Source organism: Astatotilapia calliptera, chromosome 7 (genome assembly GCF_964374335.1).
Source record: "Astatotilapia calliptera chromosome 7, fAstCal68.1, whole genome shotgun sequence".
Classification (NCBI taxonomy): domain Eukaryota; kingdom Metazoa; phylum Chordata; class Actinopteri; order Cichliformes; family Cichlidae; genus Astatotilapia; species Astatotilapia calliptera.
In genome coordinates this window covers 45189341-45207550 of record NC_137428.1, presented here as the reverse complement: position 1 = coordinate 45207550, position 18210 = coordinate 45189341, and the positions used below count along the sequence as shown (strand labels likewise).

General features: G+C 40.7%; 1 protein-coding gene across 1 annotated transcript in view; it reads left to right on the top strand.

Annotated features, from left to right (window-relative positions):
- Positions 1 to 18210, top strand: part of cftr (CF transmembrane conductance regulator) — a 41973-nt gene that overhangs the window by 3857 nt on the left and 19906 nt on the right. Inside the window, exons 4-11 of the mRNA XM_026174718.2 lie at positions 2043 to 2258; positions 2803 to 2892; positions 6587 to 6750; positions 8002 to 8127; positions 10075 to 10321; positions 11316 to 11408; positions 14313 to 14489; positions 14940 to 15131. Of these exons, the coding sequence (XP_026030503.1) occupies positions 2043 to 2258; positions 2803 to 2892; positions 6587 to 6750; positions 8002 to 8127; positions 10075 to 10321; positions 11316 to 11408; positions 14313 to 14489; positions 14940 to 15131 (1305 nt within the window). The remainder of the gene's footprint in view (positions 1 to 2042; positions 2259 to 2802; positions 2893 to 6586; positions 6751 to 8001; positions 8128 to 10074; positions 10322 to 11315; positions 11409 to 14312; positions 14490 to 14939; positions 15132 to 18210) is intronic.

The following is an 18210-nucleotide window of genomic DNA, read 5'->3' as shown; positions in this document are numbered from 1 at the left end:
GCTTCCTCCGAAGGGTGGCTGGCCTCTCCCTTAGAGATAGGGTGAGAAGTTTGGCCATCTGGGAGGGGCTCAGAGTAGAGCTGCTGCTCCTCCATATCGAAAGGAGCCAGTCGAGGTGGTTTGGGCATCTGACAAGGATGCCTCCTGGGCGCCTCCTGAGTGAGGTGTTCCGGGCATGTCCCACCGGGAGGAGGCAGACCCAGGACATGCTGGAGAATTTATATCTCTCGGCTGGCCTGGGAACGCCTCGGTGTTCCCCCGGATAAGCTAGAGGAAGTGGCTGGGGAGAGGGAGGTTTGGGCTTCTCTGCTTAGGCTGCTGCCCCCGCGACCCCGGATAAAGCAGAAGAAGATGGATGAATGGATTGGGATGTAAAACCTTCACCTGTCTTTCTGAGTTTTTAAATATGATAAAGGCTGGAGATTAGAAGGTGTTATTAACCTGTCTTTTTAGCAAATGTACCCATTAACATAAACAAAATTAATTCTTTAAACTTTGACTTCAAAATTTCATGTTCAAATGCAAAAATAATTATTGTTACACTGTTCTACAGCTCAGTCGAACATCATTATGGTAGGACGAGGAGGGGGCAGCTACATTAGTTATGAAAGACATCAGATTATAATAAAGTAGATGGAAAAAGAACCCCTAGTGCTCATTTGATTTTTGACTTCAGTTAATTCTTTTCTGATAATTTTGTGGTCTTAATCACTAGTTTCAAGTGCTATTGAGTACCATATGAAATTCAGTTATAGCTGCATGTAGAGTCACAAAGGACGATAAAGCAAGAACTGACATTGCCATATGAGCACACATTGCACATTGGTCACATCCACCCATTGATTGTGCTTTCAAAACACCAATATGGTGATGACTATAACGCTCAGGTAGAGTCTTTAAGTCAGGACATAAATAACCATTTCTCTATATGACCAAGTAGAGTTGTGTGTGAGAATGCAACCCAGTTAGACTGAACATTAAACAGTCTTTATCCATCCTGTTTAATTACACCCATGTTAAAATATCAGGTAAATGTTCTTTAATGTAATTATTGTGTTACACCTACTGCATACTCGACCTGGCTCGACTGCATGCCTGGCTGTAATTATGTAGCAGTTCGTTAATGCTGTACCTGCATGTGTGTGTGGTACCTGTTAACAATGGTGTCCTGCTGGCACACCCCAATAAAGCTATTGTGCAATGACACACAAACATCACAAGCATGTCACACCATGGTGTCACAAACCAGCTCACTGTCCCAGGCTTATGGGAAGCTCCAGACAGCAGCCATTGTGTAAGTTAGTGCAGTTGTTGCTGGTTGTCAAGATGGCAAGAATGCCTGGTGGATTTTGAGGAGACACTAGGTAAACAGAGAGGCTCCGAAAACACATTGAAGTGGAAGCCAGCATAGTTTTCTGGTCGTTTAAGGCTATTAGATTTTTGGCAGAAAAATGTTTATCTGGACATGCTTGGAATCTTGGCTAATGATCCTGGCTGATTCCAGATCCAGACGTGAATTTGCTATTATGTAACCGCATTTTCTTTTTTTTTTAAGGTGACATTTTCTTTTAGTTTTAGTGTTTGTTTGTTTGTTTTTACTTTATGTCATGATCTCAACATTAAAAATTATTGGAATATGCACTTTCCTAAAATACCCATATTTGAAATGGCAGTTGATACTGAAACTGATCAATTTTTCTTTGTATTTGCATTTATTTATTCCCACATTCATACCAGAATAACAAAGAAGTCCTCATTATTAAAATGTACTTAGGAGTATATTGCTCATAAACTTACCATGCCTGTAACAGGGGTGATAAAATATACTTAACAATCTTCCAAGGGCACGAGGAAAGCTGATTCTCTAGTGATGAACTAACTACAACTACAAAACCATTGGTTATTCATTTTCATCATTTACTGTCCTCTCCAGCAGCTTTAGCAAGAATCATGATCTGAATGCACTATCGTGCCAAATACATTTGCTTTGCCACGAGGAGGTGTTATTGTTTTCTCTTTATTGTCCCATGGTTTTTGTGCAGGAGGCTTCCAAGACAGTGCAACCTCAGATTTCAGGTCGCATCATTGCTTCCTTTGACCCGTTCCATGCTCCAGAGAGAAGTCAGGGACTCTACCTGTCCCTGGGCCTTTGCCTCCTCTTCACTGCCCGCTTCCTTCTGTTGCAGCCTGCCATCTTTGGCCTGCATCACCTTGGCATGCAGATCCGCATCGCACTTTTTAGCCTTATTTACAAGAAGGTAAGGGAAGAACATTATCTATGATTAGAAACTATTTTCCAACCTTTATAAACTTTTTAACTATTTCTAAACTGTATTTTTAACCTTGAACAATGATATTAAGATTTCAAAGATTTCAATGCATTTTTCATTTGCAACAAAACTAGAGTAAAACGTATAGCGTTTGTTCCTGAAGTGTTGTGTAGTGCAAGTGTAAATCCTTGCAGCCAGTAGCACTGAGCTGCTGATAACACCTGAATTGAATACTTGTTACTTTTAGTCACTGCTGTAACAATCTGCTATCAGAACAAAGCAACCCATCCGATAAGGCCTTTGCATTTCTTAGATTTTATGTTTTCCTAGTAATATTTTGAAGACCAGCTTCCACCTTGTTTGTCATGTATGACTGAGCTTTCCCAGAGAGGCACTTCCTTGACTGTCCACAGGTTGCTGTGAGGGGCATGTCAGCCAGGTGTCAAAGCATGGCCGTGTGTCACAGACTTCCACTTTTTACTCACTTTCTCTTTTTGTGTTCCAGCTGACCTCTGACCTTTGACATTTTCAGACCCTGAAGCTGTCCAGCAGAGTCTTGGATAAGATCAGCACTGGTCAGCTTGTTAGTTTGATGTCTGCAAATCTCAACAAGCTGGATGAGGTGAGAAACCTTGGACCTTTTTTTCAAGGGCAAAAGCTGATTGTTTGTCAGAATCAGCCAGAAGTTGTACTTTGTTTCGAAATTCTATTATTATCATTATTATTGACTTTCTTATGAAATAATACACAGGGCTTTAGCTTGGAAAACAACAATATAAAAAACCCCACACATTTCAGAAAAATTTCAGATTCCCATACCAGATCAGCTGGGTCACGGGTTTACAACAACTGCCTCCAATGCTGATAGCAAATAGGTTGCTAGTGGAAACTGTGCTACTATTGGCTGAAGACAAAGGAGGAGGAATTAATGAAGCTGTGTTAGGAGACAGCGAAAGAGAAAGAAAGGTAGAAGTGTGGAGGTGAGAGTAGGGACTCTAAACATGCACTGTAACTGGAAGGTATGCAGGAGACCAGGTGGAAGGGAAGCAAAGGCAGGAGGAATGGAGGTGGATTCAAAATGTTCTGCTATGGTGTAGACAAGATGTGAAATGGATCTTGAAGGAAGAACTCCTGCGAAGATTGTGCCGCAGTGGTTAGCATTGTTGCCTCACAGCAAGAAGGTCCTGAGGGAACAAGTGAACATGTACTTCAAGGACGAGGGTAGGGTAACAAATAGGTGGACTATATTCGATATAGAAGGTGTAATCCAAAAAAGAAAGCGGACTGAAAGGTGATGGTAGTCTATAGAACAGGGGTGTCCAACTCCAGTCCTCGAGAGCTACTGTCCTGCAGCTTTTACATGCAACCCTACTCCAACACAGCTGAATCAAATGATTGGATTACCTCTTCAAGTTTGGCAAAGGCCTGATAACAAGCCATCCATGTGATTCAGGTGTGTCGGAACAAAGATGCATCTAAAAGCTGCAGGACAGTAGCTATTGAGGACTGGAGTTGGACACCCCTGCTGTACAATGACTTTGGAAATTAAAAAGAGAGAGGCACCGGCAAGAATTACATGGTGAAATGAAGAAAGAAGAAAGTGAAGAAGTGAAATGTAGAAAGAAGTGTACAGCTGTAGTGCTGGGAGAAACTGCCAAAAGGCTGTTTGGTGTCTAGAATAAGAAAGTGCAGGAAATTATTCAAAGGAAGATACTAGCAAAGAAAAACGTGGGATAGTTAGGGAGATGAAGAAAGTAGTCAGGAGTACTGGGGGGCTTGGCAAACAGCAAAAAGTGAAAGATGGGAGTGATCGACAGTGATTGAGCTGGAAAGGATGTGCAGCAGGATAGAATGATTAAGAATAGAAATATAAATGTACTAACAAGTGAAGAGAGTGTGCTGAGTAGATGGAAGGAGCACTGTGAGACGCTGATGAATAAAGAAAATGAGAGAGAAAGACAGATGGAGGACAGTTAGTGATTCAGGAAGTGCAGATGATTAGTGAGGGTGAAATGTAAAACTGTAAAGACATGAGTGAAAAGGTTCAGATGACATAACTGTGGAGGTGGTCTCCATTAGAGAGGGCATTGGACTGTTTAACACAAACTTGGAATGAGAGGATGCCTAAGGAATGGGGTGTACTGGTACTGAAGAACAAGGGTTATGTGTTGAGCTGTAACAACTATAGAGAGATAAGGCTGATAAGACATATTATGAAGATAAGAGAAAGAGTTGTTAAAGATAGATTACAGGGATGTTTGCTTTGAGAGTCTTGATGATTGGAGAAAGAGTTGCACTGTGTCTTTGTAGATTTAGAGAAAGCATATGGTAGGGTGCTAAAAAAGGAGGGGCTGTGGTCCTGCATGAGGAAGACCAGAGAGGCAGAAAGGTTTGTGAAGTTGGTGCTAAAATTGTGATAGTGATGAGATGTGCGGTAGGAGTTACAGATAGGTTCAAAGTGGACGTAGGATTATATTTGTAACCATGCCGGATCCCTTTCTTGCTTCAGAGGTGATGACGAGATGACAGATGAAGTCACAACTGAGTGTCTATAGATTATGATGTTTGCAGTTGACATTGTTATCTGTAGTGAGAGTAGGGAACAGGTGGAAAAGAGCCTGGAGAGGTGGAGGTATGCTCTAGAGAGAAGAGGAATGGAATTCAGTTGAAGCAAGACAGAATACATGTGTGTGAATGACAAGAAGACAGGTGAAACTGTGAAGCTGTAAGGAGCAGAGGTAGCAAAGGTATATGAGTTTAAATACCTGGAGTCAGCCATCTAAAACAGTGAACATTGCACAAGAGAGATGAAGAAGAGGGTGCAGGGAGGGTGGAGTAGATGGAGATGAGTGTCAAGGGTGATGTGTGATACCAGTATAGCAGCAAGAGTGAAAGGTAAGGTTTACAAGATGGTAGTGAGACCTGCTATGATGTATGGTTTGGAGAGGATAGCACTAACAAAACGAAACAAAATAACAGGAACATCCTCACACAAATAAAAAAAAATGTGCTAGAAACCAGTGGGGCATGAAAATTTTAAGTTAATACAACTCTGTTGAAAAGTGAATGAAATGTGAGATTATTCATAGAAATAATACAGTAGTTTTCCATTCAGAAGAAGATGGGAGGAGTTGTCTCTGCCAGGATAAGGGGAACAAGAATTCACATCGTCACTGACTTCAGTGAATGTGTTTTATTAGGCAACACTAACTGTGTTATCCATACAGAGGACAAAAGAACAGTGCATTACTATATAAAGTGTAGTGTTAGTACATAAGCAAGTATTACCTGCGCATCAGTGTTGGAAACTCATGATTATGTATGCATGTTTGTCTTGGCTCTCACTGAGGTGTTGAATGTGGAAACACTATGCAACCTGCGTTGGAACAATTATCACCTGGCTCGAATGTGGCTTGTGTAAAGGTGGTACAGTGGTACCTTGTGTAGTAGTTCTTACATGAGTGTGGAATAACAAGATGAAAGTTGCAGCTGAGTGGATGAAAGGACCCAAGTAAAGTGAGAGCTGAGATTAATAGATTAGATGGATTCAATGTTTTTAGGACTTGCCTTACATGTGAGAATCCGGTCCCATCAGAATGATTGGACATCATGTGGTCTTGAACCTACCAGTTCCCTGTGTGATTTTGGATTGCACTGATGCGTGAATTACACTGCCAGTATTCCAGTGCCTTCATTTGTGTTGCCTCCTGCACACAGTATCTAGGAAGCTCCTTCACCAAAACCACTCTGAGTATTTCCAATATGAAAGTGTCTGAAATTGGCAAAGTCACTTATGAAAATTGACTAGTTATTCCATATCCGCAGTGTTTATTGAGAACTGTGTATTCACTCCTTCAGTCAGCTTGGATTCAATTCAGTCATAAATTATTAACATTTTAATAATGCGCAATAAAGTCTTTCCAGGGAACCATCTAAAAGAATATATATCACAATGTAATATTGATTGTGCATGTGTACTGATTGAACCTTTATTTATGTAATTTTCAGTGGACCTCTTTCTCAAATACTATTTCATAACATTAAGCGATATGCTTTATTGTCCCGTAGTGTGGTCAACTTTCCTCTTTGTACAAAAACACTGTTTCTGTTTTTGCTAGCTTTCTGTTATTATGTTGATCCTAGTTATAGCCCTCAGTTAACCTGTCAGATACCATTTTTTTAAAGCAATGATTGTTTGGTAAACACACACACACGCGCGCGCGCGCACTGATCAATTGTAAAATAGCCCTTTTGTATCGTCACATTGTCATCTTACATGTACACTAATTTAATTTCTGTGTACTTTGTGTGTACAGAGTTTGGGTCTGGCACATTTTATATGGATCACCCCTCTGCAGTGTATATTGTGTGTGGGTCTGGTCTGGGAGCTGATTGAGGTGAACGGCTTCTGTGGCCTTGCAGCACTGACTCTGATGGGCATCGTCCAGGCCTGGCTCTCCACCAAGATGGCACCTCATCGGTAGTAAAGCACAACCAGACACACTTTTAGTATTGGACATCTACCCTATTACATATCAATATACACTTGTATTTGTGTCTTCTGTCTTGCAATGTGTGTTTTTCTCTCCAAATATTAAAAATATTAGTTTCACTTTGTAGCAGTAGAGCTGTGTGCCACAAAAGCAGGCATGCTAGCGTTCTTGAACAAGTCACAGTTCAATTTATGGTAAATGGACTGGTTCTTATACAGTGCTTTTCTACTCTGAGTACTCAAAGTACTTTACATAACTTGCCTCATTCACATTAGCATTTGTTCTACCTAAGTGCTATCTGTCTAACATTAGCACACATGTATATTCTGATGGATGCATCAGAGAGCAGCGTGGGGTTGGTATCTTGCCCAAGCCGAGGATCAGACTAGCATCCCTTAGATTAATAGATGACCTGTTCTACCTCCTGAACTACAGCCACTCTACTCTCCAGATATTTTATCTCTAGTAGTTTGTAACAAGTACTGCAGTAATATTAATCAGTGGGCAACACATTGGTGCTGTGGGTAGCATTGTTGCCTGACAGCTTAAGGTAAGAAGGTCCTGGAGTAAAATCTGGCATTTCCGCCCCACGTCTGTGTGGGTTCTCTCCCATGTAGTGGGGCTTCCTCCTACAGTCCAAGTTATACCCCGCCTCTCACTCCAGCCACCCTGAATTTAGTAAGTGGAACAAATTGGATAGATGGAATCTTAATCACCTCCCACTATAAAGAGTCTCATCCTACAAATGAACTTCAACTCCATCAACTTGGACAGTAGCTGGTAACTGTAGTCTGTGTTATGTTCCACAGACTTGGTAAGCTCAAAATAGCAATGCATGAATTAGTTCTTCACTTGCTGAATGTTCTGGTTTGAGTGGCTCTCCAGTTCGCTTTGGTTCTCAGAACAAGAACTACCCTCATTAGTTGTGGTCCAAGACAGTGGAGTTGGATATTCTCTTAAAGCCATAACGTAGCCTGCCTAGGGAGACTGCCAGTAGGGAAAATGAGGGAAATGAGAATTGAGTAGCTGTTTATAGCTGGTTAGCAGTGAATAAAACTTTTATACTCTCAGTAGTTTTCCAAATGTGAACACTAACACTGTCCAGAAACAACAAAAATGGCACAGGTCCATATATAAACAGAAACTTGAGAATGTTCATGCATGCATAGGTGGATCCTCTGATGCTCCTTGCTAAAAAATTGTGTTGGTGTTCTGGTAAAACTTTCTCCTTTGAACAGGGCGAACAGAGCGCCTATGACTAGCCGCCGCCTAGCTCTCACCACAGAGATTATAGAGAACATTCACTCTGTGAAGGCGTACGGCTGGGAGGAAGTGATGGAAAATATCATCAAGAACATCAGGCAGTAAGACACCACCACATATAAAACACATCCTGCCACACACAGAGAATAACTCTCACAACAGCTTTTTTATTATTGAGAAAACAAGGTTAAATTGTGCCATTTGAAGCTAACTGTAACACTTTGTCAGGTTTTTTTTTTTACCATAATGAAATTTGCTAAAGTAATTCGAGCATCCTACTGTTAGTAATCTAATGTGTTAGTTAGGTTAGAACTAGGGGTGCAACGATATTCGTATCGATATTGAACCGTTCGATACAGTGCTTTCGGTTCTGTACGCATATGTATCGAACAATACAACATTTGTAATTTATTTTATCAATTTTCCTTCTGACGATGCTGTCTGTGTTGAGCGCTCAGTGAATCTGTGTTCGACTACTCCGCCTAGGCTGCACTGTCGAGCGCAGATCCACTGAGCGCTCAACACAGACAGCATCGTCAGAAGGAAGAGCGCAGGGCAAGCTAGCAAGACAGAAGTTAAGCTCTCCTTGCAAGATGGACCTCCCCCACCCTCATTCAGATCTGGCGTTTGGAATTATTTTGGTTTTCATGTGACATATGACCCTGAAGGTAAGCGAGTCATGGACTAAAGTAAAACAGTATGTTGGATGTGCCATGCAATGCTCAATTACATGGGTGTGAACTAGTGTGTTAGCGCAGTTAGCTCGTTAACGTGTTGGCTGTCTAGCCCCATGCACGGGGCGATCGGCGGTAGCTCGTTAACGGAGATTTGTTAAGGTCATTTCAACAGATTAACCTGAAAGCACTAGTGGGAACACAACGAATATGACTGCACATTTACGCCGACATCATCCTAGTGCAAAGACAAAAACAACAAGCATGCTACTAACTTTAGCCGAGTCATTTAGACAGCTGTTAGCACATGATTCTCCTTATGCTGCTGAGAATATAGCCCGGAAGAAGCGGATAGTATAGCTTTTATTTTGGAAAGAGCCATTTCTCTGTAATAAACTCTCTTTTCCAAAGATGAGTGATTCCTCAATCAGATACAGGGCTCGCAATATCGCTAGCCCGACGTCCTGGGGCTAGCGATTTTTTTTCAGTCGGGCTACCAAAATCTAGCTCTTCCCTGCCCGTCGGGCTATTGTAGGAAAAATATATGTCAATGCTTTTGCATTCTTTCAGAAATGTAGCTGGGTAATTATGTCATTGGCATCTGTGAGCCACTGTCAATATGTGACATATTGAAATCGTGTTTGAATTTGCGCTTGTTTTTTTGCTTTCACTTTGCAATCGTGCGAACTGTGTATAGAGAGCGACAGCACTGATCTGTGAGTGATGATAATTTGTGCACCAATTCCTCTGACATCGTCTTATTAATTGTTAGCTTACTATGCAAACATGACAAGTGAAATCTCCCGCAGCTTAAACATGTGAGAGGTTGATCGCGCAGAGAATCGCTGAGCTTATGTGAGTGCGTGTGTAAAAGCATTTCAGTTCTGCTGAGCCAAATAAGACAGGTCAGGGTGAAGAAGTGACAGCCAAAGAAAAGCTTACCACAAAATGGAGAAGTTATGACAAATCAGAGTATAAGGCAAAAAGAAAGTGCAGCTTTATGGTTTCATGGACAAAAGAATTTCTGTGGCTGCAATATGACGAGCTAAATAACCAGGGCTGCACATAAGTGGTCCGCAGGTGCGCATTCGCTGTCAAAATAAAAAACACGCACAAGGGTTAGGGTTAAATTTAAAAACTGTACTTTTGAGTTAAAATATATATTTATAATTTTAATAAATGCCAAATTAAAAATGCATGAACATTTTTTTGTATCGAAAAAATATCGAACCGTGACACCAAAGTATCGAACCAAACCGAACCGTGAATTTTGTGTATCGTTGCACCCCTAGTTAGAACATATATTTTTGTGTATAGTTCCCTTTTTTGATGAAAACCCTTTGTTCTTTCTTCCATTTTCACTTTCCTCCGCAGGGATGAGATGACACTGACGAGAAAGATTGGATCTCTCCGTTACTTCTACAGCGCGTCATACTTCTTCTCTGCCATCTTTGTTATCCTCTCAGCGATTATACCATATGCACTCAGTAAAGGCATCATCCTGCGTCGAATTTTCACCACAGCCTCCTACTTCATGGTGTTAAGAATGACACTGACCCGCCAGTTTCCAGGTTCCCTCCAGATGTGGTACGACACAATGACACTACTCCACAAGATTGAGGTAGGTTGAGAGATGTGGTGAGATAGATGCTTGTCATCCAAATGCTTTTAATGATCCTACACATGTTATAACTGTCACGGTCTGCGGCGGGTGGACCGTGTGTGGGAGTGTGAGGTTCCAGGTGCAGACATAGACGAGGAGACAGTACTGAACTTGAAACGAAAAGCGAGCCTTTATTTGGGCTGATTAACGTGGCAAACAACAGAAAGCACAGAGGCAAAACTAAACTAGAAGCTGAACTGGGAAAACTAAGAACTGACACTTAACTCAGACAGCAGGGAAAGCGAAGACAGGGTGACAACGATGCATATGACGGAGATTACTATGAACAGGACTCTGTGCTGGAACAACAAAGAACTATGAAATGCAATATTGCCACAGTTCATTGAGATTTTGGACTCAGAAATGCATAAGCAACATGGACATGACCAGCACAGAGTCCTGAAACCTGGCGTAACATGGGGGAAGTTGAACAGACGACGCGGCGACGAACAAAGGAAGACTGAGGACTTAAATACACACATGAGGTGTGTGGAGACACACGAGAACACAGCTGACTAGAGTGAAACATAATGGCAATACAGGGGAGAGTAACACTAACTACAATGAGCAAAGAACACCATACTCTTTCAAAATAAAACAGGAAACACAGAGACATAGACATGGAGATAGAACATGAACTTAACCTAACCAGAGACATGAAACATGACAGCTAGACACACGGACCAGGGAGAGATGACAAAAGGGACTAAGAAACCAAGGACTAAACTGTAAACTAGAAAACAACTAGATGCGTTAAACTACACATGTGGATACAAAAATATGCATTAGAAGTTAAACCCTGGGCCTCATGGCCCAGTACCGTGACAATAACTTTGCTAACAATCATCAGCATAATGAATCCAGAATTTTTCAGTCTTTATACGCCTATAACAGAAAAACTCTGTATAAGTTAAATGCATTTTATAATTTAAATGTATTTTTTTCTCTTCAGGATTTCCTGATGAAGGAAGAATACAGTGGACTGGAGTATAACCTCACCACCTCAGAACTGGAGTTGGTCAATGTGTCCGCATCCTGGGATGAGGTCTGTTTACGTCCATTTGTTGAGCCTAAAAGAAAGTGAATGCTTCTGCTACTTACTGCAAAGGCAGAATCAACACACTTGTCTGATGTGAGACATTTAACCGTAACATAATACACACAATCAGGAGTATCTGGATTATGGCATCATTGTCATCATGTTATATAAATAAATTGTATATTATGACATGCGCTCACCTGCCATTTCACCATTACTGGTTGCACATCCATGATTTGATCACAGCTCTGTTGCACTGAGGTCTGGTGACTGTGGAGGGAATTTGAGTTGAGTGAAGCCATGTTAAACTTCTGTTCAACAAACCAGTTATTCTTTACCCTTGAAAAGAAGGTGGAATAAAAGAAGATCAAAAACAAAATGGGCAAAAACCAGTTTGCTGTTTGCCAAATTGTCCTGTTAACGACAATAGCTCCAAGTACTAAAATATATGTCTATATAGGTTTGTCAGTTTATATCATTCTGGGGAAATTTTGGCCTACCCTCTTTTACAATATTGCCACAGTTCATTGAGATTTTGGACTCAGAGCTTTACCTGGACTGATCTACTGTTCTGACATTTGACTCTGCAACACTTCGGTATACAGAAGAGTTCACAGTCAACTCAATGACTGCAAGGGGCTCCGGTCTCATGGCTGCAAACTAAACCCAAATCAACCCCTTTCCCCTGTGCTAACACTTTCTGTGAATGTTTGTGCTGATATACTATTTTTGGTTTTCTCCACGCATTGCGCAAAACATTATGGCCAAATATCTCTACTTTGGTCCTGTATGTTCTAAGGACTTTGTTCCAATCTCATGGTTTGTTCAACACAACTTTGCAAACTGAAGCAGTGCTGTCGTGTTCGTCTCAGACATAAAAGGCTTTCTCCTTGAACCATCCCACAAAAGCAATATACAGTCATTTTCTAATTGCAAGGGTAATGCATTGAGTTTAATTAGGGAGCAAAGCAGCTGGTTACAGTAAAGAAGAAGAATTCCTTTTTAACAGAGATCTTTGGCAGAAACTGGCTCTGGAAGGCTGGTTGAGCTGAATGTATAAGTAAGATGATAAGTATAAAGAAGTTTTGGACAGAAACATCAAAGATCTGCTTTTAGTTGGCTTAGAAATAAAATGTAATTGATAAGTTGGTACAGGTGTCCAGTATTCTGCTTTTTGTGATGTACTGCTGTGTGTGTGTGTGTGTGTGTGTGTGTGTGTGTGTGTGTGTGTGTGTGTGTGTGTGTGTGTGTGTGTGTGTGTGTGTGTGTGTTGTGTGTGTGTGTGTGTGTGTGTGTGTGTGTGTGTGTGTGTTTAGAAGGAGGTGGGTAAATCCAAATATATCATTATCTGAGTCAGATGTCAACAGTCACTACTAGTCCCAAACATCATCAGTCAAGCTGTAATACATTGACTCTTATCTGTGTGTTAATACAAGGTTGGGACAATCGCATGTTTGAAGAAGTCAAATTTTGACAGCCCCTACAGTAATTCCAGGTGTAATAGTTAATTCCTCACCATTGCTGGGAGACAGCAGTATAATCTTATCTATAAACTCAGACAGTAAACTTAATCTAACAGGTGTGATTCATTGACCATGCAATACCGTGAGAAAAAGAACATCGAGCTGGGGTTTTTTCCCATGTCACTTTGCCTAATTAATTATCCAGGTGTTGTCACTATACTGGAAACTTTGCTGGAAACACAACTCTGAACTCTTGATGAGATCAAATCAGATTCTCCCCCGGCTTTCACCTCTTCCTGGAATGTGCCATTCGCAGTTGAATGGAATGGGTGTTGCCTTTCTTTACTGCTGGCAGGGTGCACATCACCTCATTAGAATGAGAATCACACAGACAAACCTATATAACCAGAGCGCAAACTGGCATTAGAGGTACGGTGACCCATAAAATGTCACAGAGGTCAATGATTAAGCCAGGCAGTCGAGCAGAGTTCCCCTCTTCTAGCAGTGAGAGGCGTCGCCCATTAATCTTTACTGACGTAAAGACCGATGAGGTGATATAAGGCCATTGTGAGACCCTGGGAGTCTTCTTCTGTCCTTGGACAATCAAATTCCTCACAGTAATTCAATTCAATGTTATTTATAAAGCGCCAAATCAAAACAACAGTCTCCTCAAGGTGGTTTATATTGTAAGGCAGACCCTACAATAATACCTACAGAGAAAAACCCAACAATCATATGACCCCCTATGAGCAAGAACTTTGGCGACAGTGGGAAGGAAAAACTCCCTTTTAACAGGAAGAAACCTCTGGCAGAACTAGGCTGAGGGAGGGGCGGAGCCATCTGCTCCGACCAGTTGGGGTGAGAGAAGGAAAACAGGATAGAAGACATGCTGTGGAAGAGACAGAGATTAATAACAAGTGCGATTCAATGCAGAGCGGTCTATTAACACATAGTGAGTGAAAAAGGTGACTGAAAAGGAAAAACTCAATGCATCATGGGAATCCCCCAGCAGCCTATGCCTACTGCAGCATAACTAAGGGAGGATTCAGGGTCACCTGATCCAGCCTAACTGTATGCTTTAGCAAAAAGGAAAGTTTTAACCCTAATCTTAAAAGCAGTAGTTTATTCTAGTGTCACTGCCTGAGAGCACAGCATGATGGACACAGTCACTCAGCCTTGAAGCAAGCAGCTTTATCAACAAAATGAAAAACAGAAACATGCATGCCGTGTGCAGGTACACAGAGTCTTGTAAATGAAAGTGTCACATGATTCACTATAATACATTAAAAGGAGATGTTTGATTATGAAAGTCACCTTAAAGTGTAGAAAATGAACTCTTTTGTATTAAATTGTTTAAGAAATCTTAATATGCAGAAAGTAAATGATAAACAATCTTTTGCCACATACAGATATCATGTTTAGTAACTGCCTATGAACTCCTTTACAGCGTATCGGTGAGTTGTTTGAGAAGATCCAGCAGGAGAGCAAAGCAAATGGACACCTGAACGGTGACCCCGGGCTATTCTTCACCAATCTCTATGTCACCCCTGTGCTCAGAAACATCAGCCTGCACCTCGACAAAGGCCAGATGCTCGCTGTGGCTGGATCCACTGGCTCAGGAAAGGTAGGATTTCAGTCAAATTAAATTCTGGTTAGGGAGTCACTGGAGTCTGACCGATATGTCTTTCTGCTTTTTGTCAATATATTGATGTTGGTAAATAATTTTAATTTAATGGACAATAAATGCAAATTAAAGAAGAGATGGAAGAAACACCCCTCAGCCGTATTAGATGTGTTCTTGTGCATAATCTATCTGTCCTTAAGAAGCTACTGTGCAACTTGGCAACACACGTTTGAAACAATAGTAAATGAATAATGTAACAATAATAAAGTTTATTTGCAACCTTCACTGTCATAATAGCTTAATATTGGCTCATAAATAATTACATGCAATAAATGCCAGTTTCCTTTGAGCAATGAAAGAAACATGATGACTCACTCCATATTCCTTGAGTTGAGAACACAGTTAGATGAAGAAGAATAAAGTGTGACCATGCTCTCCTGTTTCCTTCAGAGTTCCCTGCTCATGATGATTCTGGGAGAACTGGTGCCAACAGAGGGTAAAATTAGACACAGTGGTCGCATTTCCTTCTCACCCCAGACTTCTTGGATTATGCCAGGGACGATTCGTGACAACATCCTGTTTGGCCTGACCTATGATGAATACCGCTACAATTCTGTTATTCAGGCCTGCCAGCTGGAAGAGGTACCTTTATTCCTTTCATTCTCTTTCGCTGCTTTTTCTTTGTGTCTTTTGTTTTGCAAACATGGAATTGTATTTGTCTTGTTCAGTCATGGTGGCTGTAGCTGTTCATGCAGAATACAGATAACCTGGTACTTATTGCAAAAAACCACAAAGTAACATGTGCAGTTCATGCATTACTAGCAGTGCACCCAAGTGCCGGGTTTTCAGTTTTGTTGTGTTTTTTTAAAGCAGCAAGTTCATGGGTACAGCCTGGCCAGTGCTCTGCTAATGGCTTATTTAGTTAGTTACAAATGCACAGCTGTGGCAGTACAAATTACCAATGCTACGTGTGCTACTGCTATCTTGGATAATTATATAATTAAATCAGAGTTGGTGGGGCTACTCTGGCTTTCCACCTTTAGAGGCCATTCCAGTAAAAAAATTCCAACTGGGATTTAAAAAAATTCTGACTGGAGAGATCAAATGGAATGCCCACATGTTTATGGTAATTTGGTAAACGTAGCTTTTTCCTCTGTGTTTTGACACGTGAAATATGTTTGTAGCCACTGAAAAGAAAAAAAAATCTCCATTCTGGAAAACAAAGGTTTTGTCTTGGAGCATCTTTATCTCCTCTCTCAATGTCAGGCTGCGCATTGTGTTGTGGTTCTTTGTGTTCTGATTGGTTGGGATTTTTTGTAGTTAGGGTTATTTTGCCACCTGTTGCTTTGGCTCCTTTTTTCTTTTTTTGCAGTGTTTTTGTGTGCTTGTTTTCATGTGGGTGAAGATATTTTCAAAAACCTGCTCAAATGAATGTGTATTTTTTTTCTTTTTTTAAATTACAGCAGAAAATTTCTGTTTTAAAAATATTTATTTGTTTGGAATTAGCATAAGGGAGAGTTTCATTGTTTAGGCCACTGCCCAGAGGTCATGGCCATGGCTGAGTGGAAATGTAGATGGACTGAGAAGTCAGCAGTTTCACTTTTACATTCAGTTGTCTCTTTGGCATAACACAAGCACGGGTCTGTCTGTGGATCAAGTGACAAACGTTTGCAAAGTGAGGATATTGTCATGATAGTCCTGTCGTGACTACACCTTCAGGCTTGAAAACTTTGGACTCTTGCACTAAAACCTCTGCGTCAAGCTGCAGATCCAGCTATTGCCACATGTTTGAAGTTCATAGTGAAATTACAAGCAAACAAGTGGCCATAATGGGACTTCCTAAAAATGGCAGCCACACTGGAAGCTGACCAGAGGTGCATACTATTCAGAGCTTTCTCAGAATATGGATGATAATAGTTGTTGGCATGTAGCAACAATTTGACAGTGTCTTGATATTTTGATACTTTTTAACCACTAAGATAGCTTCTTACTGGTAAATAAGAAGAACTGACCAGACTGCTGTTCTCAGAGGAGAAGAAGTAAACTGTCAATGAACTCAGGTGACAAGATATCCCTCTTTATGTGGGACTGCACAGCATTTTTATTACTTGTCCCCCTTTTCCAAATCTTGAGACAATGTCCCCAATTTTTGGCTGATTCTGCTGAACATGCACATTTCTAAACTCTGGTTTTTACACAATGTATATCAAGTGAAGGCTTTTTAACCATAGTCAGGAGAAGATTATCTTGTCTAATGCCAAACCCATCAGGGAAAGTTACAAATTCCCAGAAATCACAAGCTTGTTTTGTCAAATGTGAAGGAGAGTACCATAAACACAAGTATAAAGAAAATAAGGCACTATAAAAGTAAAACTGAACTGAAAATGGCAGTATATTCTGAGAAAATGGTTTGCTTGAGTAATTTGTCAGCTTCGCACAGGGAGGGAAGTGTGTGGTGTGAGGTGACATGTGTGTCGTCATTGGATTAAAATTTTTAGATATGGTGCCAATCTGCGCATACAGCCAAGCTAAACCCCCAAAACTCTTAATAGGAAGGAGATAAGCTAAGAAAAATACAAAAAGAGAATATGGGAGTATAAACAAACAATTGCACGAGACCAAGAACAAATTTCAGACAACTTTTTTCCTTATTGTATTGAATCACCAATATATAAAAATAAGCTTTCACCTGTACATGCTACATGACACTCTGATAACAGTTTATTTTTAAATTAAAATTAAAATGATGTGTTTGTCCACATTTAGTATGCTGAGATCTGTTCACCCTACTGTAAACATATCACTGAAAGTATGGCAGCATTACTGGATTGAAAATGTGACTACATACTAAAAAAAATCTGTTTTCAGCAGAGTGAAATCTTTGCCAGCTTTTTTTTTTTTTAAAGTCTTTTCTTAGTCAGTGATCTGATTCTCTCTGCTAAGCTGCCTGTGTGGAGCCACTGCAGGGCATCGCGATGGCTCAGGTTTCACCAGTCCACATTTACACCAATTATGTGTCCCACAAACACAAATACTTGCATACTTGCAAACTCTATGCTTGTCTCTAACTCTGACACATGTACTCTCTCATAAAGCCTCAGTGTTGAGTGACGGACCTCCAGCAGAATAATGTCTCCTCTGTTACTGTGGAAATCTCACATTATGTCACTGGGATGCAATACAAGCCTTTCAGCTCACAACAAGCTGGATGGACGAGCATTGGATCTGAGGCAGTGAGATTTAAAAAAACAAACAAAAAAACCCCACACAAACACAACTTGTATGTTCAAAAACTGACACTTCTATTACTCAAAGGTTTGGTGTGATTTTGCTTTCTGATTTGTTGAATATATCCATGGCATCAGCTGGAAGGAACACCAGGTAGTAGAACACACAAAAACAACTTCCATCAAATTTCATTTTTCTGAAAGTTGTCTCAATGCAATGCCAGAAGTTAATAAAATAAGACCCTGATATGCTACTATACTATACTATACTATACCTATACTACTCCATATGGAAACATTAACTGTCTTGGACCAGTGCAGAAGCAGCAGGACAGATCTGACCCTGAACAATAATTAAATGCACAAAGGCTGATGCTCCAGACACTGAAAACTGATTCCTTCTTTCACTGAAAAAGTCATTTCAAGCTGTGCTAAACTGATCAGTTAGACTTTTAGCGTGACACATTAGCCTTGGCTAAAGCAATGTGCAAAAT